The sequence below is a fragment of the Verticillium nonalfalfae genome (genome assembly GCF_003724135.2).
Source record: "Verticillium nonalfalfae strain VnAa140/NRRL 66861 chromosome Unknown scaffold_75, whole genome shotgun sequence".
Taxonomy (NCBI): Eukaryota; Fungi; Ascomycota; class Sordariomycetes; order Glomerellales; family Plectosphaerellaceae; genus Verticillium; species Verticillium nonalfalfae.
The window spans coordinates 42,300-66,798 of NW_021167300.1; the positions used below are offsets into that span (position 1 = coordinate 42,300).

The 24,499-nt window shown below is 58.5% G+C and overlaps 6 protein-coding genes and 1 non-coding gene across 7 annotated transcripts; 3 read left to right on the forward strand and 4 right to left on the reverse strand.

The window, feature by feature from the left end:
- Nucleotides 1–161: 161 nt before the first annotated feature.
- Nucleotides 162–2,064, reverse strand: D7B24_008404 (uncharacterized protein; the record flags this gene model as incomplete). Its single annotated transcript, XM_028642492.1, has 3 exons — nt 162–885; nt 938–1,597; nt 1,652–2,064. 3 exons carry the CDS (start codon nt 2,062–2,064, stop codon nt 162–164), a joined length of 1,797 nt encoding a protein of 598 aa, XP_028493699.1.
- Nucleotides 2,065–4,129: 2,065 nt separating this feature from the next.
- JIP5 (WD repeat-containing protein jip5) lies at nt 4,130–5,489 on the reverse strand (the record flags this gene model as incomplete). The annotated part of the gene is made up of 2 exons (XM_028642493.1): nt 4,130–5,133; nt 5,198–5,489. 2 exons carry the CDS (start codon nt 5,487–5,489, stop codon nt 4,130–4,132), a joined length of 1,296 nt encoding a protein of 431 aa, XP_028493700.1.
- Nucleotides 5,490–5,979: 490 nt separating this feature from the next.
- On the forward strand, nt 5,980–7,340 carry D7B24_008406 (uncharacterized protein; the record flags this gene model as incomplete). The annotated part of the gene is made up of 4 exons (XM_028642494.1): nt 5,980–6,080; nt 6,153–6,439; nt 6,497–6,524; nt 6,578–7,340. The coding sequence occupies 4 exons, from the start codon at nt 5,980–5,982 to the stop codon at nt 7,338–7,340; spliced, it is 1,179 nt and encodes a 392-aa protein (XP_028493701.1).
- A 189-nt stretch (nt 7,341–7,529) lies between these two features.
- On the reverse strand, nt 7,530–8,853 carry D7B24_008407 (uncharacterized protein; the record flags this gene model as incomplete). Its single annotated transcript, XM_028642495.1, has 2 exons — nt 7,530–8,560; nt 8,628–8,853. The coding sequence occupies 2 exons, from the start codon at nt 8,851–8,853 to the stop codon at nt 7,530–7,532; spliced, it is 1,257 nt and encodes a 418-aa protein (XP_028493702.1).
- Nucleotides 8,854–10,714: 1,861 nt separating this feature from the next.
- On the reverse strand, nt 10,715–11,258 carry D7B24_008408 (uncharacterized protein; the record flags this gene model as incomplete). The annotated part of the gene is made up of 2 exons (XM_028642496.1): nt 10,715–11,106; nt 11,177–11,258. The coding sequence occupies 2 exons, from the start codon at nt 11,256–11,258 to the stop codon at nt 10,715–10,717; spliced, it is 474 nt and encodes a 157-aa protein (XP_028493703.1).
- Nucleotides 11,259–13,032: 1,774 nt separating this feature from the next.
- On the forward strand, nt 13,033–13,104 carry D7B24_008409. The gene has a single exon. It is a non-coding gene; the product is annotated as a tRNA-Thr (tRNA).
- Nucleotides 13,105–14,987: 1,883 nt separating this feature from the next.
- Nucleotides 14,988–23,321, forward strand: D7B24_008410 (uncharacterized protein; the record flags this gene model as incomplete). The annotated part of the gene is made up of 6 exons (XM_028642497.1): nt 14,988–15,133; nt 15,453–18,452; nt 19,088–20,928; nt 21,184–21,612; nt 21,668–22,496; nt 22,547–23,321. 6 exons carry the CDS (start codon nt 14,988–14,990, stop codon nt 23,319–23,321), a joined length of 7,020 nt encoding a protein of 2,339 aa, XP_028493704.1.
- Nucleotides 23,322–24,499: the final 1,178 nt, after the last annotated feature.

Sequence of the window (24,499 nt, forward strand, 5' to 3'; positions counted from 1 at the left end):
CATCGTCAGGCGTGCCGAGCACTTCCTTATACAAGAGGTCGACGACACAACAAATGCAAAGCAACGACTAAGAGACTGATCAATTCATACAACCGACAGCTATAGTTCCACCGCTTTTTAAACAATTGGATATCATCGCAGAACAAGTAAATACCACACACTCAATGCAACTTCTCCTCCCCCTTGATGCCCCCCTGCGTAACAGCCTGCGCGTCCTCCGAAGTGGTCCTCGCGCTATCGTCGCCCTGCAAGATGGCCCGGTCATTGACGGACGCGACCTCAGCGGCATCTGCGTCATCCATCTCCTCGGGAAGCGTCAGGTTGAGCACCATGGTGATGACGGTGGTGACGGCAAAGCCAGTGTTCATGATGAGCTCAATGGCATCGAGGAAGCCACGCAGGCCCTTGTTGTCGCCGTCATATTTGAGAACGCCGTCAAAGTAGCCGGTCAGGAGGATACCGCCGTAGCCGAAGACAAAACCTGCGGTGAGGATGAAACGGCTGCGACGGTTGAAAATGACGCCCTTGTTGATGATAGCCATACCAGACACGGCGACGGCAGCGAAGAGGAAGGTCGTCATGCCGCCGAGGACAGACGAGGGAATGGCGATCAGCGAAGCCGCAAACTTGGAGAAGATGCCCATGATGATGAGGAAAAAGCAGCAGCAGTAGCCGGCCGAGCGGTTGGCGCAGCGCGTCAGGGCGATGATGCCGTTGTTCTGGGCAAAGGTCGTGACTGGCGTGATGGTCATCAGGGCGGCGAGCATGCCGTTGATGCCGTCAGCGAGAACGCCACCCTGGATACGGGACTCGTATGTGTGGCCCTCGACCTCAAGGCGGGACACATCGCAGGTAGCCGTGATATCGCCAATGGCTTCGGTGGCGCTGAATCAGTCAGTAAAAAAGGTCAACGAGAAGAATGTCAGAAAGAACTCACCAGATGATGTAGACTGCAATTAGCGGTAGAACGAGAGGTCCGTAGAGCGACAGCGGGAAAGTCTTGACCCAGACGAAGGACACGGCAGGAGCAGCATCGATGCCAGAGCGGTCAAAGTAGCCGGCGGCGGCAGCGATAATACAACCGACAAGGAGGCCAATGATGACTGCGCACGACTTCATAATCGGGGAACCGAACCTCTCCGCAGCAATAATGGCAACGAAAACGGACAGACCTAGGCCAAAGTACTCGGGCGAGCCCCAAGGAAGAGCATGAGGTGCAGCAATGTTGGGGCAGCTCGCGAAGAAGCCGACAGCAGTCGAGGGGCTAGCACAGGGCCCAGAGCCGCCCATCCAGTTCTTGAAACCGCTCTCGATGAGCTTGACGCCGATGAGCAGGACAGTCGGACCCGTGACGATGGGAGGGAAGATCTTGAGCATGATCTTAGGCGGCAGGAAAGAGATCAAGACGATGGTCAGGGACGTGATGGCTGAAGTGCCAAGAATGGCGCCGTAGCCTTCGGGGCATGGCAGCCTGTTGCCGTCGGAGTCTGACGGGCAAAATCCGTTTGCGTACATCTGGCTCAGAGCTCCCTGCGCAACGGGGATGATGGAGAAGGAGATGCCGGCCACGGAGAGGAGACCAGTACCAATATAGTAGCTTCATGCTGTCAGCACGTGGTGTGTCTTGTTTTAAGACAGTAGCGGAACTCACTTGGTCTTGTAAATGTGAAACCTCGTGATCTGAATCATGGACAGGAAGCCAGACACGATCAGAGCAGTGGAGACGAGGTACTGCTGCTGGCTTGTGGTCAAGTTTGCGCCGGCGGCACCGCTCATGAGGATCGGAGGTGTGATGACGCCCGCCAGCATACCCAAGGCGTGCTGAAAACCGAGAAGCAGGGCGAGCAGGGTGGGCATTTGGTCGTTGAGGCCGAAGAAGGGCGAGTTTTGGCGGCTCTTGCGCATGAAGGGGAGATTAGGCCGGAAGAGGAAGGCATAATCGTATGTGCCGACCAGGCCATCCTTGGTGAAGAAGGCTCGCTTTGCGCCACGGACGCGGTCGCCAATGGTTTTCTTGGGCGTGGTGCCCGGAACGATCTGGGCGGGACCCTGGTCTTCATCCATTGTGATATTGGTATTCCTTTCGGACACTCTGTAGTCGACGAATAAAAAGGTTTGCTGAGCTGGATAGCGAAGAACAAAGAACCAGAGTTGATGTAAAGGCCAAATACAGCGTCGTAGGGCTGCAAGTGGGTTTTCCTGGGCACGCGTGAGGGCTCCGGAAATGTCTCTGGTGGGATGTCTTATCCAGAGAAGCGATGCGGGTATGACTCGGCGGGTACAGTGACGATTTATGTCCCGGCAGCGTGTCACAGAAAACAGAAAACAAGGTGCTGGTTGGAGGAGCCGACCGTGAAGATGACGATCCCGGATCCAGATATATATGTAAATCTTGCGAGTAACAAGAGACGAATACTGGGCTACTGCGCGATCCGGTCTATCACTGGAGTGACTGGGGCGCCATGACTGTCACTCTTAGATGATCGAGACACGGCCTCGAGCAATTAGCTTGCGCCGCTATCTGTCGGCACGAAAGATAAGGTGTGGCCGGCTCGCCTGAGTGGCCGCAACGGGCCCCAGGTTGCCCAGACCGGGCCAGTAGCGCGGGTCGAAGACGCCCCATCATCGTCGAAAAGGGCGACTCGGCATGCTTGGCGGATAATCGAAGCTGGGGGGTTTAGCCCGCTTCGACGTTGACTGCCCGCCGGGGCCAGAAACATCGCGTGCATAGCGCCTTGGGGCAGCATGTCAGAGCGTCAGCAGGTCAACAAGTCAGACTTCCGGAACGTGTGTATCGCGGGGTGAGGCCCCGCGGGACGGGGCAGAAATTGTTTTGCTTGCGGCGTGGCAACGTGCAGGATGCAGATTCTCTGGAGCAAGACATGGGAGACTCCGACCAGCTCGCAGTTCGGCAACCGGCGAAGACGGTGCAGAAGGATCACACCCAGAGCGTCGGAGAAGCGCAAACTCGAGAGCTTGGCCATCGAGGTCTCAGGCTTGATCTGGGGGACGACAGAATGCGAGTTGCAGGATGCATAGCAAGGTCGCAGATCGCAGGTCGCAAGTCGCCGCGGAACCACAACCGCAGCCAGAGGCCCCCAGCAAGACACCCCAGTCTGTGGTTGCGGGCGGGCTTGATAAGGCTAGCAGCGCCATGTGGCCGACCCCATGATAAGAAGCCAGCCACCCACTGGTGTGACCAGGGCCCTGATGGTGTACGGGTGTGCCACGGCCTGGCCGTTGGTTGCTCTGGAAGGGGGAGGCTCGGACGGGGGGACCGGCCGTGGCGCTCTCGGTCACTGCTGTACGTTCGGCGGATTCCGCCCCTGGGATCTGCTCGGTGAGACAGGAGGTAGAGGGCACCAGGGGTGAGTGGAACGTGGGATGCCAGGTGATGGGGCTCGCGATGTCGGACGCTGGACCGGATGTGGGCGATATGATGATGCCGATCACGACGGGCGCTGTGTACTAGCCCGGTGTCATTGCCAGGTGTCTTGCATTGGCCAGATAATGATTATCGGCCGGCGGCCACATGAGCTGAAAAGCAGACAAAACTCTCGACGCAGGCGTCCCGGCGTTTCCGAGGGTTGATGATGAAGTTCGTCAAATAGCTGGTGATGGGTGAGGAGGAGGAGGAGGAGGCCAAGAGGCAGAAGAGGCGAGGCAAGAAGGATGTCAACAGCAGTTGCTGTGCATTCGAGCTTGAGCCCCCCACGCCACAATGCTACAGCAGCTACCTGCCTGCCTACCCTACCTCCCTACCTCCCTACGTAGTTACCTGCGTAAGGTACGGTAAGGTACCTACCTACCTACCTCTACCTGCCAGCCAGCCTGGTGCGTTGGTAACAACAGTGTGCCACTGGCAGCCTCATACAGATGGCGAGATTAGCCCATGAGAAACCCTCCCCGGTCGTCACAAGCCAAAAACAGTGGTCATAAGCAAGGTCATTGAATGTGCAGATTTTCTCCAGATGAGAGCTTCAGCTGTCATGCGCCCCGGGCCGAGACCTGTTGCTAATCCAAGGGTATCATTGTCCATCTAGGAAGCCTCTTCCCCCTCGGCCATATCCTCCCCGCACGCATTCCCCCCCGCTCCCTTTCTCTTTCTCTTTACAGCCTCAGCTAGGATCTACAGGTCAGGGAACGAATAGTCCGGCTGCTTCTTGGGCATCTGCTTTCTCCGCTTGCCGCGCTTCTTCTTCGGCGCATCCGAGTCATCGCTGTCCTCCTCATCGCTGCTCGCTCCCCTTTTGCCGTTCCCGTTCGTGTCCTCGTCGTCGCTGTCGTCGTCGTCGTCGTCGTCGTCTTCGTCATCCTTACCACCGCTGCCACCTCCCTGCAGCTCGGCGAGCTCCTGCCAGACCTTGACCGTCCGGCCGCCGGCGCTGATGAGCCGGTTGTAGCAGTCAAAGCCAACAAAGACGGCGCCCTCGAGGTCGTCGTGGCGAAGCACAGACCCAGGCTCGGCGTCGACCTTTCTCTTGACAATGTCCACGACGCGCAGCGTGCCGTCGGCGACGCCAACAATGAGCTTCTTGCCCCACCCCAGCTCGGCGGGCACGAGCGCCATGCACTCGAGGCTCTCGCCCCCGCCCCGCGCATTGTCGACAATGATGCGCTCCTGCTGATCGTCCCACACGCCGCGGTCCCACAGCGTGATGACGCCCGACCCGGACCCGACGGCCACCATGCCGTTGTTCCTGTTCTTCCTGGGGCCGAGGCCCGGCACGAACGCCGCGCACATGAGCTCGTCCTCCTGGTCCTCCGACTGCGACAGCACGCCCCTGCGCCAGTCCGACGCCGCGAGCGTCGTGCCGCCCGTCGACACCCACTGCTTGGGCACGCCCGACGTGCTGTCCTTGGTCGGCGGCAGCGCGATGACGGCGCTGACGTAGTCCTCGTGCGGCCGGTGCGTCGCGTGCGGCTGCCCCGCCGCCACGCCGTCCTTGATGTCGATGAGGTACACGGCGCCCGAGTCGCAGCCCAGCAGGAGGCTCTGCGGATTCAGCGCGTGCAGCGTGCTGGGGCCGTCGGGGCCGTTCTTGCGGTTGGGGATCACCGTCTTGGAGAGGACCTTGCCGTCTTCGGGCGAGAAGTGCTTGACCAGGCCGTCGGTGCCTGCGGAAAACATGGCTGCCATCCGTCAGCAGTGGATTTGGAAGGACATTCGTAGTCAAGCAGAAAGAAAGAAACGTACAAGATCCGTCGTAGCTGTAGGCTAGTGTCCTGCAGCTTCCCTTGTGCCGCCTCGTCGACCAGACCGATTCGATCATGCCCTTGCCCGTCTCGGCGGGGCCGGCCGCCTTGGTCTTGGAATCGCCCGCGTCGCTCGAGTCGTCGGCGTCGTCGTCGCTGCCGGCAACGGCGGGTAGGCGGAAGGTCTCGACACGACCATTGGAGAGGCCGACGGACAACAGCGGTTTCGTGGGGTGAAGCGCGGCTGTGAAGACGTCGGCCGTCAGCGGCAGGGTGCAAAGATTTTCGAGCATTATGTCGGTCGGGCGGCGCCAATGGAGGGGCACACAACCTAAACGTAGATTTTGAATCCGAAGATGGGAAGAGTATAGCTGCGAACCGCGCACTCAGACGTGGTTGACGCTCTCAATTGAGATGGGAAGGATGGGAAACTTTCTAAGAGTAGCAAGCTTCGGATCGGTTGAAACAAATTTCGGTGTGGATAAGATAAGCAATCGACCCGCTTTCTCACCGGCCACAGCACCGGAAGGGTGGCTTGGCCGAACCCGACACCGAACGGTCTGGAGCTACCCCGCAGCGGCCGCCACGCTACGGAAGGCAGGTAGTAGCAATGACGGCAGTGACGATGCGGGGTCCAGACCCTTACGACGAACGGGTGGCTGCCGCCGTCGAAAGAAGGTGGGAAGCCTGAAAGCGTGAAGCTCTTACATCGGCGGTACACTTCGTATGTTCCTCTTGTTTTCAAACCAAAATATTCGAATCAACCTACATCGACACAACACAATGGGCCCATTGCGACTCATCCTCGTAGGTCTTCAGCTGTTCATCATGGCCGCAGCTAGCACATCCCATTCGCCAGAACGCTGCATCATGTATTTGACTGGGTATGTGTCACTACCTGTCGACTAGACATGGCTTGATTTCGGTGAAATTCTGTGCTCACTTCTACCGCTCAGTCAACACGATGTCGTCCCCAGCAAGGATCTCCTAACTGAAGTCACGCATGTTGCATTAGCCTTTATGCGCTCTGAAGTCTTCAATGCCGAAGACATACCAACCGAGTGGCCGCTCTTTACTACTGTCGACAAGGCGCGGTCTCAGTTCCTCCCAGGCACCAAGATCATGGTCGCCATAGGCGGGTGGGGCGACACGGCCGGTTTTGAGGAGGCGGCCATTGATGAGCGGTCCAGGAAGCGCTGGGCTCGCAACGTGGCTGCCATGGTTGAAGCAACCGGTGCAGACGGTGGGGTTCCTAAGTTCTTCATGGAAATACATGACACGCTCGGCTAACACTTCACAGGCGTCGATGTTGATTGGGAGTACCCAGGGTCTGTCCTCCGAGCTGAATGTGTTCCGTCATGCCTATACTGACAGTCGGCAGCGGCAACGGCGAAGACTACAAGCAGGTGCCCAACTCGGAGAAGGAATGGCAGATCGAAGCCTTCCCTCTCCTGCTGGAAGAACTTCGCAACGCCCTCGGCACACAGCAGCTCATCTCTGCGGCCGTACCGGGACTCGAGCGTGACCTCATGGCCTTCACACCCACGACGACACCCCGCATCGCGGAGCTGCTGGACTTTATCAACGTCATGACGTATGACATGATGAACCGCCGAGACACCATTACGAAACACCACACCGGAGTCAGGCTGTCGTTGGCCGCCATTGACGCGTACATTGCCCGCGGTGCGCCGGCCGAAAAGCTCAACTTGGGATTCGCCTTCTACGTAAAATGGTTCAAGACAACGCCGTGTCCGGACCCTGAGAACACGGTTGGATGCCCCACGCTGCTGCTCGAGGATCCGGAGACGGGCGCTGACCTCGGCCGAACCGGCGGGTTCAGCTGGCATGATCCCATTCCGGAGGGCGAGGCCTCGTCTTTCGAGAGAGCGAAGAGGGAGGGCAAATACGATGAGAAGGACGGCGGGTACTACTACTGGGACGAGGCCGAGGCTCGCTGGTGGACCTTTGATGATCGGGACGCCATCCTGCGCAAGTTCCCGCTGATTGTCGACCAGCGGCGTCTCGGCGGCGTGTTTGCGTGGGGGCTCGGAGAAGATGCGCCTGCGTTCGAACATCTCGACGCTGTCAACGAGGGGCTCCGGCACTCGCGAAGGGAAGCGCAGTTTCACGGTGAGTTGTGACGAGCCGGCAGACGGCGCGCATAAGCGCGATGCTGAATGACGATGAATAGAAGCATGGAAACCAGCTTGAGGTTGAGCATATTCTCTTTTTACTGATTGTTTGGTATCATGTGCTATGTACTTCCCACCACGTCTTCGTCCCAAATGACATTGGCCGTCTACCTTCTCGTGCCATCATGCTACGCTCGCTCAGAAAAGACCAAGGCAGTTGGCATAGTACGTCACGGTGGCGCTCCAGTCGGAGAAGACGCCCAGGACGCCGATGTCCTTGGCGAGAACATGCAGCAGCTCAAAGACGTCGCCGTCGGTCTTGATGGCGTCGGCAATGGTGGTGTAGTAGTAGCCGCCCTTGGTGCCGTCGCTCAGGACGCCGCTGCGCTCGAGGGACCAGGTGATGATCTTGAGGCCGAGCTCGTTGGCCTTGGTGGCGTAGGCGCTCGGCACAATCTTGCCCTTGTCGTCGAGGGTGACGAGGTACGGCAGCGGCGGCGCGACGATCTTGACGCCGTCGGCCTTGTAGTTGGTCAGGTTGGCGACGGCGTTGGGGAACGTGGCCGCCGTCTCGCCGTTCTCGTCGAGGTAGACGGCCTGCGCGCCGAAGGCGGGCTCGCTGTCGAGCCAGTAGAGAATGTCCGGGTAGTGGAACGACTGGGGCCAGACGCGGCGCGGGTCGATGCCGGCCTGCTTGTACTCGTCGATGAGCTGCTGGGCGTAGTCCTCCTGCGTGTAGTCGCCGTCAAAGGGCATGGCGACGCCGTCGACGGACGGGTTCTTGAGCTCGGGCGTGAACTGCAGGCCGAGCTCGTCCGTCATGCGAATGTGCTCCTTGTGCGTCAGCACGGTGCCGCAGTTGCCGTAGAGCTCGGTGCGCCAGATGGGCGCGCCGAGGAGGTACTCCTTGGCCGTCGTGGCCTTGGTGTTGGCCCCCTCCATGCGCGCGCAGAGCGTCTTGAACTCGGCGAGCGTGATGTCGGACGTGCAGCACTTGGCCGTCGCCGGCTTGCCGTCCTTGGCCGGCGCGAAGGGCGTCGTGCACTTGGCGTTGAGCTCCGGGTGCGTCACAATGTCGGTCGTGTAGTGGAGGTCGCACTGCGAGTGGCGGCACACGAGCTGGCGGTCGCTCGTGAAGGCGACGTCGCACTCGAGCACGCCGGCGCCCATGCGGGCGCCGGCGAGGTTGGACTCGACAGAGTGTTCGGGCATGAAGAGGGTACCGCCGCCTGTCTTCTTGTTAGGATTTGTTTTCTTCTTCTTCGGTCACATCGCTCCCAATGCGTCCTGACATACCACGGTGGGCAATGCTCCAAGCAGAGGGCTTGAACTCCTTGATGGCCTTGCACTCCTCAAGCTGCTTCTTCACGGGGCTGTCGTTCATATCGTCGACGAGCCAGTAGGGGCGAGGACCAAGCTGGATGCTTTCAATGGGCTTGTACTTGGGAGGCGGCTTGCACGGCGAGGCAGCCACCTGGGTGGCGGCCACAAGGCCTGTGACGAGCATGGAGTTGACGAGCATCTTGACGACAAGCTGTCAAGGGGTGGATTGACTTCAATAAAGAGTCAACTGGCTCAATTGACTTGATGACTGATCAGAGAATCTGTCCCAGAGCAAGAGCAAGAGCAAGAGCAAGAGCAGGAGGAAGCGGTGGAGGAGGAGCTACGCGGAAGGAGGCGGAAAAAGCTACCGTCAAACTACAAGTCCCGAGGGACGGGCAACGGAGAGGCGGGTGAGCTCAACATCTTATGCTGCGAGCACAACACACGCAGGCAAGACTCGAGTAAGGCAGGGTACCTTGGTGACCGGCGCGCCGGTCGAATCGCAAGCTGGCGGACCGCCCACACACTGCACCGCCGTCATTATACGATAGGTAGGGGGAAAAAAACGTGGTGGGTAGGAACAGCGATCGTCACGAATGACTTCCGAGTTCAGATGCAGACAGGGGTTCGGGCTGAGCGAGCAAGCTTGGTCTGGAGAAGGCAGACAAGGGTTACTGGGCCAGGATGGGAAAATCAGGTCGCTGAAGCCTCGCAACGTGCGTGGGAGGCACACCCAAGATCCCAAGGCCGGATTCCTGGACGGATGCGGTATCGTGTCTTCTCGAGGTGGTTCTGCAGAAGACGGCGTCATGCCATGTCTGAGGAGAGGCCCGGAGAGAAGAGCGGTCTCCAAGGCCGTAGAGAATGCTTTGCGTTAGCACGTGGGGTTGGCATGACCTTGTAGAACCTTGGACATCCCGGGAGGTGTGTGAGGGGTATGGGCCGGGCTGGAGAGGGTTACGACAAGAAGCGGGAAACGAGATGTCTGGGGTCTGGTAGCCTTGGGCGAGAGCGGGACGGCGGCAGTCGTCGGCGGCGGCACCGAACAGGCAGGATAACTCGCTCTAATCTTGTGTGTTAGGGCTGCCCAGTGTCTGTCTTCGTTGCCGGGTGACCTCGGCGCAGGGAGGGTCTGCGCCCTGCAAAGTCGAGCTCCTCGCTGATCGCTACGCGTGAGTTTGTGAGCCTAAGCTTGAGCTTGAGCTTGGGTTCGAGCTTGCGCTTGAGCTTGGGTTCGAGCTTGAGCTTGCGCTTGAGCTTGCGCTTGCGCTTGAACGTGAGCGCAAGCGTAGCATTACCTTGCCCATGCCTTGCTTGCTCGGACGGGGAGGCTTGGGACGACACGGGTTGACCGACAGATCGGCAGGGGTGCTAGTGCAGACGGCGCGGGGACAGCGTGCGGCCGCCTGGCGCTGTCATTCGCTGTCATGGGGCTTCACTGACGTCCTTGAGGTTGCGCCCTTGACGTGACTGGCCGGACTCTTGGCCAGTACAAGGCACCGGCTCGTCAGGTGGTGCCTTGGTGCCTCGAGGCGCCGACCACGATGCACATTATCTGCCTGTCAAGGTAGAACAGGGAACATCGCCGAAGAGGAGGCGACAACAACGAAGAGAGGTTGGGTTGAACATGGAAAGGGCAGGACAAGGGGTGGCATCAAAATTGGTACGGGGGATCTGTAAATTCCAAACTACCTACCTCCATCACCCTGCCTACCTACGCAACTGCCCATCGTTATGATCATCAAAAGTCGCACTTGCAAGCTATCCATCGGATCGCAGTCGCAGACATGTGCATATGGTAGTGGTAGTGGCAATACAAAAGGCTGTCAGCCACCCCCGCAACTCCTTCGTCCACCCCCATCCTGCGCCAGAACGAAATGAAAAGGAAAGAAGCAGACAACCTTGCTCCGGGGAATATCCAGTCTTGCATCAGTCGTAAAGTCAAGCAATAAAATAAGGGGGTATCTCTCCAGCCATCATCCGCAATCCGGCACTCGTTCATTGGCCGTCGTTTGCCGCGTTTGTACGTGCTCAGGCACTGGGCGACGCGCGCAGAGCGCTCAGACACCGGGGTAGGTGGCGCCGTTGCCGTGGCCAGCCTTGGCGTGCGAGGTCGAGTGGCCGCGCGAGCGCATCACTGTCATAATGTCGAGCACCAGCAGGCCCGTGAAGATGGCCCAGATGAAGAAGGCGAACGCGACGGCCGCCTGAGCCGAGCCGCACCACGAGTTGTCGCACTTGGGCGTTCCCGTCCACGTCGCGAGTGCGATGGAGCCGGCGAACCAGAAAATCGTCGTCACGGCGAGGAGGCCGAGCGAGACAAGCTGGTGGAAGAGGCGCTCCATGAACATGGGCGTCAGGATGAGGTAGGCCAGCACGAGCAGCGACCAAACGCTGCAGAAGATGATGAAGTTGACAATGTCGGGCGAGTGCCACCAGTAGGCGCTGGCGACTGCGAGAAGCCCCAAGTCAGCTCGAGAAACCAGAGCAGCGCGTTGGTGAGGGCGGAGAAGCAAACGTACCAAAGCCGGACAGGCCAAGCTCGATGATGCAGAATACGACTGCTACGATCTGAGCAATCGTCACTAGGCCGAGGGAAACCATGGTGGAGGAGACGTCGGGGGTCGTGTTTTGTGGGTATAATGCGGGTGGCCGTCAGCGATGCAGGGTTCTTGAGGACGAGTGTGCGTTTTGAGTTGTATGATCGAAAGAGGCCGGTCGTGATGGTCGCTCGAGTGGGCGTCGCGCTCTCAAGACAGACGTAGAAGGAGCAGGTGCACCCAAGGGCCAAGAGGGTCAAGATGCGAGACGCGTTGTTGTCTGTTGTATGTAGGTATAATTAGAATCGTCAAAGTTTGTCACGATTAGAATGAGAAAAGTCGAGCCTGGGAATGCGGAGCTGAACGCAGCTGTCGGGCCCGTGGAATTAAGTAGTGTCGCAGGCCCTGACGAGATTGCCCCAAGCCGCGTCACAGCCGGAGTCAGGGTCAAGGTCCTGCCTGCGCATCCTGCCCTTTCCCGGGCGTCAGGTGCCGATGCCCACTGCCAACTGGCCGTCGCCCTTTCACTGCGTACGCGTCGGCCAACCACGATCCAACTTGGCTCGCCCATGTCGTAAGTCACTCGATTGAATCGCCCTCGTCCCTACAATCGCAGTGCACGCCAGCCCTGCCATCGCAACCTTAGCACCTACTGTTGTGGCCTGGAACGACGAGAATGACGTGGGCCCACGGCTCCCGAAGAAAAAAAAGAAGGGTAGTGACTCCAAGCTGGCCGATGACCTCATACGCAGCCCAGCCGCGCCTCGGTCCAATCAGCAACAGCAGCAGCACTCCCCTGTGAGAGCGCTAATCATCAGCCACACTGGGCCCGGCGGTGGGGGGCAAAGGAGGTAGGACTGAATGACGGAAACCAGCACCCATTCTTGCCTCGCATCGTCGCTGCCTCCCTTGAGTCCTTGACGAGGCAAGAATGGGCAAGAGGCGCGGCCCTGTGGATTGCGTGCCTGCCGCCCCAAGCTCGGTATCGTCCCTTTGTTTCGCTGCACCGGGGGCAAAAGAATGAAGCAGACGAGTCGGACTCCTGTGACTCGTGTCTTATTCTCGCTCCCTTTGTGTAAAGAGACGGCACCCGCGGGTCGGAACCCAACAGTATTCAGACTCGGCAACGGCCCTCGGCACGCTTCTTCAGCCCACATCAATCTTGGGTGTCCCTCCACAGATTCACGAACGACCTCTTGGCCCAACGAAGCCCAGCGAAGCCCAGCGCCGAGGATTGGGTGGCATGACGTGAAGGGCACCGCCCATGGTCGCTGAACCCTACGAGCCCTGCCAAACTGGCTGCACATGCTGTCGATGCTAAGCCCGTAGGGGTCGTGATCCTCCAGCGGCCTTACGCGTCACTTCTTGGCCGATGTCCCGGTCATCCGGCTTGACCACTGCCATCATGGATCCGGCAGGCTTCCGAACCCCGACGAAGAAAATGACAGGAAACACCGGATTGTCCGTTTGTTCACTCGAAGGTCGTAAAGCCCGCGATTGAGCTCGCGTGGGCATTAGGCCGGTACGGTCCCGCAAGCGCCATCCGCCGTGCCCCCGAAGCGCAGTGCCGGAGGATTTAGCTCTTGACCTGCCTTCACGGCGATTCGCACGATCGCTTTCCTCGACAGGTCGGCTGCCAAGCGTCTCAAATGCTTCTTGACATGCCAAGAATGGCTGTGGTAGCGTCTCAGTGACCCATGGGAGCATCTACAGCTCTGTTGACAGCACCTGGCGTTTGCTGCATCAATGCATAGGATTGCGGCAAGCACCAAGGTCTCTCCACCTCAAATTGGTTCAGACTTCATGAACCCTATTCCTGAGCGCATAGTTCATCAATTGCCTCGTTGGCTTAGTGGTAAAGCGCATCACTAGTAATGATGAGATCACTGGTTCGATTCCAGTACGAGGCATTGCGAGTATTCCGGATATCTTTTTGTCCTCCTCCATCAAGCACCACCTCTTTACGAGGCCTCATTTTGGGATCAAGCCCTTCGCCATCCGACAAGAATAATTCCCACACGCATCGTGTGCGGCACCAATGCTTTCTCGTTATCCGTCATGCTTTTGCGTCCAGAGCGAGTGATCGAGCAATCGCACCCCAAAATCCCGACAACAGTGGGCCGACACAGAGATGGCGTGCCTAGATCCTGGTCATGGGCAGCACATGGCAACAAGGGTCCGGATCGGCGGAAACCCTTAATTATTACGTGACAAGACTGTGTCAACAGCTTATCTCTCAAGTCGTTGCATTGCATCGATCTCTGATTGACTATGATGCGCCTCAGGGATACGAAACCTACCATAATTCCCATACACGCGCAACCATGGCCATCTTTATTATCGCTGGCTGTGTACCATCATGCACATGAAAACTTTGGAATAGTCTCCCTCGAAGGGCTCATGAGAACGACAGAGGCGCCGACTAGCAGCTGGCCACAAAGCCGTTGCCAAGCACCCCCCCCTCGTAGGGAATGGCGAACTGCACCAAACAAACTGGCCGCCGGCCGGCCGGGACGGATGTTATGGCAGAGGTAAGATGGCAGACGCTGCAGGTCGTCAGTGACCCTAGGCGCGGCGGCCAGGTACCCAAACATGGCGAGGCAGACCAAAGAGGTATGGACAGTCCGGGTGATGGCGTTCACTATCGGTGATATGACTTCCACTCCCTGACGACATGGTTCATCATCGGTACATGGATGCCGGCTCTGGAAAGGACATTACAGTCTCGAGGAAGCCGCCATGTGTCTCGGGGCTACAGGTCTTGACTTGGGCGTCGAAGCACTATCGAAAGATTTGCGCGGGCGTTCGCACCTACACCCCAGGGAGACTCGTTGTGTTTGCCAGGGCAGGGTGAAGAGACAACGTTATGGTTCGAGAGCAATAACGCACCTGCTCTAGCTGGGCCCGACCACATACATCGCGGCACGGCCGTGTACGAAGATGCTATCACAATCGGTCCAAGGCTGGCCTCACTCGCGTGTTCTGACGAGCCATTCAAGCCCCTTGTTCGCAACGCGGGGCGCGACGGCCGTGGGTAGCACGACAGGACACCCCATGGAGCGACCCTGGTGATAGGCACGTCGAGACCCCAGGTAGCGATAACCTCCCACGGTCTTGGGCCCGTGGTCCCAATTTGCCTTCCCAAAAAGCAAAGAAAGTCTAACGGTGGGGCGTGTCATCGGCGGCGGGGCCATGCAGGAGACTCGAGACCGGCCATGGGTGCGGGTTCGTGAAGCTGTCACTGAATGGTGGGCGCGGGCGGAAGAAAAGGAAGCAGCTAGGGTGCCAAGCACCACAGAGGCGAAGTCGAAAGCAGAGGCGACAGCGAGAGAGAGTAACAGCAGCATCTGACAGCACGAGACAAGCGGGCGCTGATAACGATCGAGGCCAGTGTCATGGGGTATGTAAGGAACCCCCTCTCCTTACTCGCAGCGGCGCCGGCTGCCCGTCTTGATCCACTGGCCTTTCTCCTTTCCGACGTTGTCTGTATGAAATAAGCGCATAGTTTGTCTTTGTTTCTGTCGACAATCGTTCTCATACAACACAACGTAAGAGCAGCGCGCGCTGAGCACCCGACGATCCATCGCGAACCGAAAAGTTGGGGGAGCCCCAACACTGTCGCCGCTTTACCGCTTCAGAAGATCGACTAGCACCCGTCCTTAATTCACTGCGGATCGCCTCCCCGGACCCTCACTGTTTTGCTGTAAGTTGGGCATGGAAAAGCCGATCACCCTCCGCTTCACTCCCTCCCAACGAGTATGACGACCTGGCCCCAGTGTCATCGCCCAGATCAATGCTGACGCTGACAGGCGCTGAAGTCACAACGGACGCCCTGTGCTTCCTCCTCGTCCTGCACCCCGGCCCTCACGGCCAGTCAAAGGAACGAAAACAGAACCCCCCGAACACAGCGGGCGCAACAACGGGTCAGACACCCGTACGGTAAGCCGGACAGGCACTAGACCACTTCACAGCCACGCTGCCATTGGCTTCGGCACGCGGCAGCTGCCACAAGATCCACAACCAAACGGGCGCCGGGGATGCACCTTTGAAGTTGTTGCGAGACGCCTACCACCCCGACCCTCGTCACGTCGCATCGCCAACAGGAAGAAAGGAAAGAAGAAAGCCAGACGGGACCGTCGGTCAAGACTGGGATCCGTTCCTTGGAGAACCCCTTTCCCCCCAAAGTCGAGCGCCAGCCTCGCTCGTTTTATTAATTGCGACTGCCAGCCAGAGTGTCACGAACCGCAGTCACCGCCAGAAATCCGTGCCTTCTGGGCTTCAACTCGCTCACCATGTCTGGACGTAGCGCTCACGTGCGCAAGAAGATCAACACGGAGGCCACGAAGGACGGCAAGTCAGCATCGCGGAGTCGAGCCAAGTCGGCCGCCAGCCACGACCGCGACGATGTCACCATTTCCGACTTTCCCATGCCCGGGAATTCCCTTCCTGTTGGCACCGGTGTCGGCACGACCAATGCGCGGTTCCTGAAATTCTCAGAGCCGGCGCGGGACATGGACCACGGCTCGGACTTCCGCAACGTCAGCACAATGAGCATCAGCAGCGGCGGTAGCGGAGCCAGCGCCGAGCGGAGAGACCAGCATGACTACGGCTATCGGGGCCCGAGGAGGCCCAATCTCAAGACGGAAGACGTTTCTGGCATCGAGAAGTCGGGGTTTCGAAATATCCTCGATAAGAAGAGCGACGACGTGAGGAAAGGGCTCGCTAAGACGTTTACGTTCAGGCGGAAGGATAAGGAGGAAAGGCGCGGCAGCGTAGACCAATCTTCCGAGCATCGGCCCAACTCGGTCGCGACGGTGCGACCACAGGCCTACAGCGGCAACAACGAATCGGAACCGCGCGTGTACGAGGGCATCATCGGGAGTGGCCCTTATGCCCCCGGGCCGGTGCAACGACAACAGCAGCAGCAGCAGCAGAGCCTGGTCCAGGAACAGCCGGCCCCGTGGGAAGGCCCTGCGGCGATGGCGCCACCACCAACCAGCAAGCTGCCGCCCATTCCACCGCCGACGATGGCACCAGCTATCAGGCGCTGGATCGGCGGCGGAAGGCCGGTACAGCGCTGGAACAAACTGCGCAAGGATCCCGAGCTGTGGGATCCGAATGGCGATGTGCTCATCTTCTTCGGACACAAAGGCCAGACGCCCCGACCGAATCCGTCCTTCCGTTTGTCATCGCACATCATCGAGGCGACAGAGTCACGCCAACTCATCACCATGCTGCGAGAGGGGTCCACCGAAGAGGACATCTACCTACCCCCCTCGCCCCTTGGCGCGCCGCCCATGCTACGCTTCGACGGCCGGCGCGGGGGCCAAGCGACGGGAAGGGGAGGACATCCTACGCCACCCGTGTCGGAGGACAACAGCTTCGGCGAGGCAGACGGCCAGATCTCATACGAGATGTACTTTCCTACGCCTTCCAACATGCATAAGACTGATCAACTACGGCACCACATCACAACGCGCAATGTCTTTGCTTTACTTTACCATGCGTCCATTGTCGGCATCACGTTATGCCAAGCCCTGACCGACCTTCATATCCGACTCGATGCCTACCTCCCTGCTGATGCGGACAACGTCTTGACTATCATCAAATATCTCACAGCACGAGGTATTGATGATGTTCGCAACGACGCTGAAACGGCAGTCGGTCTTTTGGCGTGGTCAGAGGGAGCCGACGTACGGTGGGAGGACGGGTGGAAAGAGAGTTTTCCCCACTGCGCCGGCATGTACAATCAGCTGGAAGAGTGTGCCGACTTCAAGAGCCTCACGCCGATTACCAGGGCGCTCCTGGAGCGGGCATGCCTCGAAACGCAATTGCGGGTGCAGGCTGCTGAAGAACGCCTCGTGGACCTGCAGATCCACGACATGTGGCCAAACTCAGGCCCCCTCGCCCAGAGTCCGGCCAAGGCGGCTGCAGACAGGCTGCAAAAGTTTCTGCTTGGTCACTACACGCGCATCTACGGATGCTGGCCGCCGCCGCCGCCGCAGCAGCAGGAAGAGGAGGACGGCGAAGACATGTGGCTCACACGGGGCGTCACGCAGGCGCTGCAACGCGATTTTGGTGCACTGTACGACTATCTGGTGAACCGCGACATTGTATGGGATGGGTCGGAGGCGCGCGCCGGACGGAAATGGATCATGGTCAGCGAGTCGGGCAACCGTGGGTTTGATGCGGATGACGCTGAGCTGCCCATGACGGACATTCTTGTCGAGTTTGACAACCGAATGCGCTTTCCGAGGATCCCTCACCCATACCCACTCGTGCCAGAGTCGATTCCGGCGACTGGCGGCGGTGGAGGCGGGAGGGAGGGATCGTCCTCCATGTTCAAGAGCTCGCGCAAGTCGACGACGTCTACTTCGAGGGGTGGAGCGCTCGAGAGGCGAGTCCAGCTGGCGTACACAGAGGCGACAAATATCTACATTCTCGGCTCGGAGTTTACGCATTCAGATCTGATCGATGGCTTTGTCAAGTTTGAGAAGACAGATGCAGTGGGTGAGGTGGAACCTGCTGTCGCGAGACGCGGACGGTGGGTGCTCGTGTACGGAATCCTCCAGATTTTGGCAAGCATTTCGGTCGATGCACCGGGAGTACGTTACCGCGATGACGTGACGTATCATCTGTCGGTGCGACTCCGCGGAGCCAAGGTGCCACCGTGGAAGGGCGCCTCCGGGTCGACGTCACAGGTTCGGGGCATGGAGGAGGCGGCGCATGAGCTGTCGCACTGCTGGATCGTGCCGCGTACGTGGAAGGGCGAAGATGACGGAGGGCCGCCGTCGAGCAGTGGGGCAGAAAGCGAAGGAGGGTCCGACAACATGAGCCCGGTCACTGCGAATGGGCATTTTATCGGTATCGGCCGGGCCTGGGGGCATCCTCCTGGACGAGCAACACAAGACAAGGGACACCACGGCATGGGACGGTCGCCGCAGTCATACGCAGGAGGGTACAGCTCAGCTCCGAGTGTCACGAGCGAGAGCGACGGCGGAATGAGCCGGGCTTCGAGCAGGATGGGGAGTCGTTATGGAGGCGGTGGTCCCTCGAGCGCCGGGTCGCACTATGACCGGGCCGGCGACGTTGAGCCGCAGTCGAGAAGCCGAAGACGGGACCATGGCGATGGCGGAGCGGGGCGCTCTTCGCTGGCCGTCATGTCCGGAGGCAGCGGGAGGGACGAATACGGCATGAGCTCTGGGCGGTCGCCGAGGATACGGGATTTCGACCTGGATGTGATTGATGATGCGGAGCCGTAAGCTAGCCAGCCATTCCTGCAATATTGACGTGTGTCATGTTGAGAGGACACTGCCTGGCACATGCGGCCGATGGAGCTATGCGCTGGGAAGTTATGAGGAGCGGCTTGCGCGTTCCATCTTGTACCAAGATATATATACTTAACCCTAATGCCAAGCGAGTTGAGTGTGGAAAAGCTGGCGAATTGTGATGCTGTTGACGGTGCTCCCTTGATCGTCTGCCAGCTTGGACTCTCTCCTGAGCAGCCCACAATGATACATGCGACTGATCGCGAATCTTCAGACGTAAATTTACATGGTAGTTGTTTTCGTATGTACGTGACAATGACAGACTTGTCCTCTCTGTCTTTGACAGCCTATTACTCGTTCTTGCCTGTTTCTGGATGCCCCTGATTCACTGCGTGTTCCATATGCCTAGTGATCAGCACGCAGTGAATGTCGGCAGACAAACGGCATGAACGTGAGTGAATGGATTGCACATCTATCTGTGGCCTTCTCTCCTATTCAATGCCTTCTCTCCTGTTCTTTTCGATCCATCACGATACAAGTCTCGATCATCCTCCCTGATCACTTGCTTCGTGGCAGCACCAGTCAACTTGACTACTACCTGCTGCCTCTTCTTCCGGCAACACAGGTATCACGACACCTCCACGATCTCTACGATCTCCACGATGGACGACACAGTCGACCTCGCCGAATACCTCTTCACGCGCCTGCGCCAGATGGGCGTGGGCGCCGTCCACGGCGTCCCGGGCGACTACAACCTCGTATCCCTCGACCACGTCAAGCGCGCAGGCCTCCACTGGGTCGGCAACGCCAACGAGCTGAACGCAGGCTACGCCGCCGACGGTTACGCGCGGCTCAAGGGCGCCGGCGCGCTCGCCACCTCGTTCGGCGTCGGCGAGCTGTCCGCCCTCAACGCCGTCGCCGGCGCCTACGCCGAGAAGGTGCCCGTCGTGCACATTGTCGGCACGCCGTCGCGGGCCGCGCATGCGGACGGCGCGTGCCTGCACCACTCGCTCGGCGACGGCAACTTTCGCGTCTTCGCCGACATGTACGCGTCCGTCACCGTCGCGCAGGCCAGGCTCGACTGTCCCGCGACGGCGCCGCGCTTGGTCGACGAGGTGCTGCGGGCCTGTCTCGTCGAGAGCCGGCCGGTCTATATTGAGCTGCCGTCCGATATGGCCGCTGCCAAGGTGCCGAGACCAACGACACTGACCGATCTCTGGACTTCGACGACTTCGGCGGGGTTCTTGGTTGACAAAGCCCGAGTGTTGTGTTCCATGATCGCCGAGGCGAAGAGGCCCATGATTCTGGTCGACGGCTTTGCTGCCCGCTTCCATATCCGAAAAGAAATCAACCAGCTGGTCCGGATTTCACAGATCCCGACGCTGACGACACCCTTCGGCAAAGGCATCGTCGACGAAACGCTGCCAGGCTACAAGGGAATGTTTTGCGGTTCGATGGGAAATAAAGATCTCCAGGACTGGGTCGACGGCTGCGACCTGGTACTTCACTTTGGGCCGCTCCGTTCTGACGTCAACACATTTGGATTCAGTGCGCGAACAAATGCGTCCAGAACTCTTATCTTTGAAAAGAACGCTGTCGAACATGACGAATCTACGGATCCTTTCCTACTGAACGAGGTATCAGCAACAAAGCTGCTCGTACAGTATACCGTGGGGATATATGAAGCGTGCATAGGGATCAAGACGTTTCCGTACCCCCCCATCAGAAACCTCCCAATGGACCTGTTGAAGAATCTACCAGCACCAACTGTCAGTTCGCCGGTGGACCAGAAAACCTTTTGGCTTCGCGTGTCCCGCCTGTTTCGACCAGGCGACATCATCCTTACCGAAACGGGAACAGCCTCCTATGGAGGACAAAACTTCGTCCTCCCAAAAGACACGATTCTCATCAACTCTTCCCTCTGGCTGTCCATTGGCTACACGCTGGCAGCCGCTCAAGGCGCTGCGCTCGCCCAGAGAGAAATGTTGGAAGCCGGCGACCGGCCGCACGGAAGAACGATCCTCTTTGAAGGCGAGGGAAGCCTGCAAATGTCCGCTCAGGCCATGAGTGATATGATTCGAAACCGCCTTGACATTATCATCTTCGTCATCAACAACGGCGGCTACACCATTGAGCGTCTCATTCACGGTTTCAGCGCAAGCTACAACGACGTCCAGCCGTGGAGGAACCTCGAGGCCCCGTCTTTCTTTGGAGCTCCTCGAGATGATCTTCTGTATCCGGTCAGGACCAGACGGGTCCAGACATGGGGCGATTTGGAATCTGTGATGCAGGACCTAGGCATCCAGAGCGGAAAGGGCATGAATGTGATTGAGGTTTTCATGGACGTAGCTGACGCACCTCAGTCCCTGAAGAACATTGCTGATTATGTTCGGAAAGAGAATAAAGCTGATAATGCAGATGGGTGTCAGACGGAGGCCGGGGACTCTCAAGACAACGACATTACTTGTTAGTTGAGTGGGTGAAAATGAATGCTCCGAGTGGCTTGAGAGCGAGAGAAAGGAAGTGTGAGGGTAGATCGAACCTACAAAGAGGGTATTCATTAAAATCTAAATAAATCGCTTCATGCTCGTAGACGGCATCCAGCCGGCGCGAATTTCCAAATACGCGTCAGCTGAGATGCTGCAGTATGGGGTAGTTTGAGCGATACAGACATCGCAAGGAGTGCGAGTGAGAAGCGGGGTATCGAGTGTGCTGAAATAGCCCTCTTCACCATCTTTACCACCACGACACACCTCACACAAGTAGACGCGACGCACGTTGCTACGACCACCAAAATGTCACCCGTAGAGAGTCGGCTGTGCGCCATCTGCCGGGAAGCGATCCAGTGGAAGAGCGACGGCCTTACAAACAGCCGGGTCACGCCCGCTGACCAGTCCTTGGAACGGTTTCGAAAGGCTGCGGCCGACAACTGCTTTGTCTGTCGCAAGTTGATTGATCTCAGCGAGGAGCATCGAAAGGCGTGGGATCGTCTTGAACCCGAAGCCTGGAGCCCTTTCGAGTATGCCACATTTCAGAGTACCATCAGTGGGGCGGGATCCTGGTTCAGGTTCTCGGTCATCTTCGATGACCCAACCCCGGAGGGAGGCGTGCAGCTCATGAGCGTTAGCTTCAGGTTGATCCCCTCACGAGGTATGTTTACGCTTGTAAGAAGAGCCTCGTACAGAAGCTTTCTGAACATTGGGAGGCAGCGAGTTCGAAGAGCTCTTTGTGTTCGCTGAGCTTGAGGGCAATACCGGCTCCCCGACAACTCTCGACACGGCCTATGCCTGGTTCAGTGAATGTTCATCCCACCACCGGGAGCGGTGCAAGGATCCTCCCACATCGACCGATGGATGGCTCCCAACACGTCTCCTCGACGTTGGAGCCGGCAACGCCTCGCATTGGAAGCTTCTGATCAGCGATACCGACCTGAGAGGAGGGCCTGCCCCTGCTTATTTAACCCTCAGCTATCGATGGGGGACGAATCCTCAACATGCGCTCTTGCTGTTGTCTACTCTTGACCAATACCGCAAAGGAAGCAAAATTTCGGACCTGCCACAAACGTTTCAAGACTTGGTTGTGGTTGCCCGGCGTTTTGGCGTCCGATACGTGTGGATCGACTGCTTCTGCATCATTCAGGATTGTCAGGATGACTGGGAGGCCGAAGCCCCCATGATGAGACAGGTTTATGCCAACGCCGCCTGCAACATTGCAGCCTCTGCCTCGGATAGCCCTGAAGGCGGGCTCTTTCGGTCCCGGACTATCCAGGACATTTGGCCTGGTATCATCGTGAAGAAGTCGACGTCGGGTCATGAAGGGAGATTCTACTGCGTTGACAGCAATTACTGGGACCGCAATCTGCTGACATCCTCACTCCATAGCAGAGGTTGGGTCTTTCAAGAACGCTTTCTGGGACCGCGGCAACTCTACTTCACCCGTGACCAGGTCTTGTGGGAGTGCCTCGAGGGGCACAGATGTGAAGGTTTCCCCAACGGAGTGCCGCTCTATGACTCGCCGAAGAGCATCGATCGGCTGTTGGTGCTTCCTGAAAGTGCAAACGTCACGGGCAGCTACAAGACCCGAGCGGCAATTGTTGTCGCGAGGATGCCATGGCTCTCGATGCCGTCAACCGGTGGTGCGATCTTGTGACAGCTTACTCGCATTGCCACTTCACCAATCCCGAAGACAAGCTGTACGCTTTTTCGGGGATCGCAAAGTTCTTCCAAGAGATTACGAACGAGACGTACGTCGCCGGCCTGTGGCAGTCGCGCATCCTGGACCTCCTCGGCTGGGTCGTGACCAGGCCACAGGCGAAGCCTTCAGGCGCGTACAGGGCTCCCTCATGGTCGTGGGCGTCCGTGGACGGACCAGTTGAGATGTCCAAGCCTGCGCTGGGCGATGTCGAGCCGTTGCTAACCGTTCTAGAGGTGCACGTCTCGACGAAGAGGGAAGAAGACAAGACGGTTGGCGTGACGGGCGGCTTTATCAAGTTGAGAGGAGCATTCATCACAGCTTCCTATACTCGGGATTCGACAAGAGCCCATCGGCTCCTGCATGTTCAGCTTGACGACGGCGATGGGACCACGATTTCTGCGCGGCCGTGGTTGGACACGGCGGAGGTGCAGTTTGGAGAAGGAGGCACCTTCCACTTCTTGGTTCTGCACAGTCTGGCCATTTCCTCCGAAGGACATGCTGCCGATGCGAAGATTTCGAGTCTCAAGTGTCTTGTGTTAGCGCCGGCGAGCGAGCTGGACGGCACATATAAGAGGATAGGATGGTTTGCATTGCGGGACCAGGAAGCAGTCGATAGAGTCTTGGCATCCTGTAAGGGACATCCGAGAGAGGTGGTGCTTGTCTAGGCCAAGGCCATCCTCTGGAACTACGAAGAGTTTGCTCGCAGGCGGGAACCACTGTGTGATACTGCCGAGTATGCAGGCGCGAACGCGTTGATGGAGACAGAGCAGGAAGGTGCAATGGGATGCAGGGACTTGAGGGATGCTGCAGGTGACGTCGGTCCAAAACGGACGGCACTGTGGGGGCAGAGACGTGAGCGCACAATGCCAACAGGTCGCCGCTTAAGGTGGCTGGTGCGATGATCTGGAAGGGCCGGCGGCCCGTGTGACAGTGACAGGGTCGCCGTTTCGCGTGTGGCTTGCGCAGACACAGACAGACCCAGCCAGCCCTGCCAGCCACGCCATTTCTGTTCCGTTTCGCTGCCCGTGGCCCATTTCCTAGTCAGGCACGATCCCCCAGTTTTTCCCTCTTTCGCTCGCACTTGCCGCCCCGGCCAGGTCTCACTCATCCGATCGACGACAAAGGGAAGGCCCAGGCTAGACTGGTTCGCTATGGAATCTGTGGAATGGGCCAACAATGGCATGGATCTGACCGAACAAGACACCACACACGATGGAAGATTTGGAAGATCAAAGAGCAAAGAGCAAAGAGCATAGGCCAAGCGCTTGCAGTTCTCGACGCGACAGACGCACGGCATCGTGCGGGATGAACCCTACAGGCGAGACGAGACAGTCTCCAGGCACCTTCGCTGCCAGTTGCCAGGGTTCAGCGAATGACGATGGCCGACGTCATACGCCGCTGGCCCAGCGACCCTTTCTCTCTCCTCATCCTGCATCCTGTCTTCCAGGACCTCCCTTGGTTGCATTCGCGCTCCGCACCACGCAGACACACTCTCATCTCGGGAGTCCTGTTGACGACAGCAATTTGGAGAATCATAACAAAAACTGGGAATCACCCCTGTTGCAGACCATGACTTGCCGTCCCTTGTGAAGAAGTGTGTCCGTCTGCGCGCGCAAACTACTTGGTCCTGGCTGTGTCAAAATAATCTCGTACACCCAGATCCCTACCCACCCACCGCCCCCACGGCGCTGTTTGCTCGCACCTTGTCGCCAGCCACTTGATTTTGCGCTGCACCTCTGCCTCACCATCGCCGCCGCCTGACCAGCGCCTACAACCACACCATCTTCTCGGGCCCCCTCCTCCATCACCATACATAAGCCTGCCGTCTCCCCGTTGTCCCTGC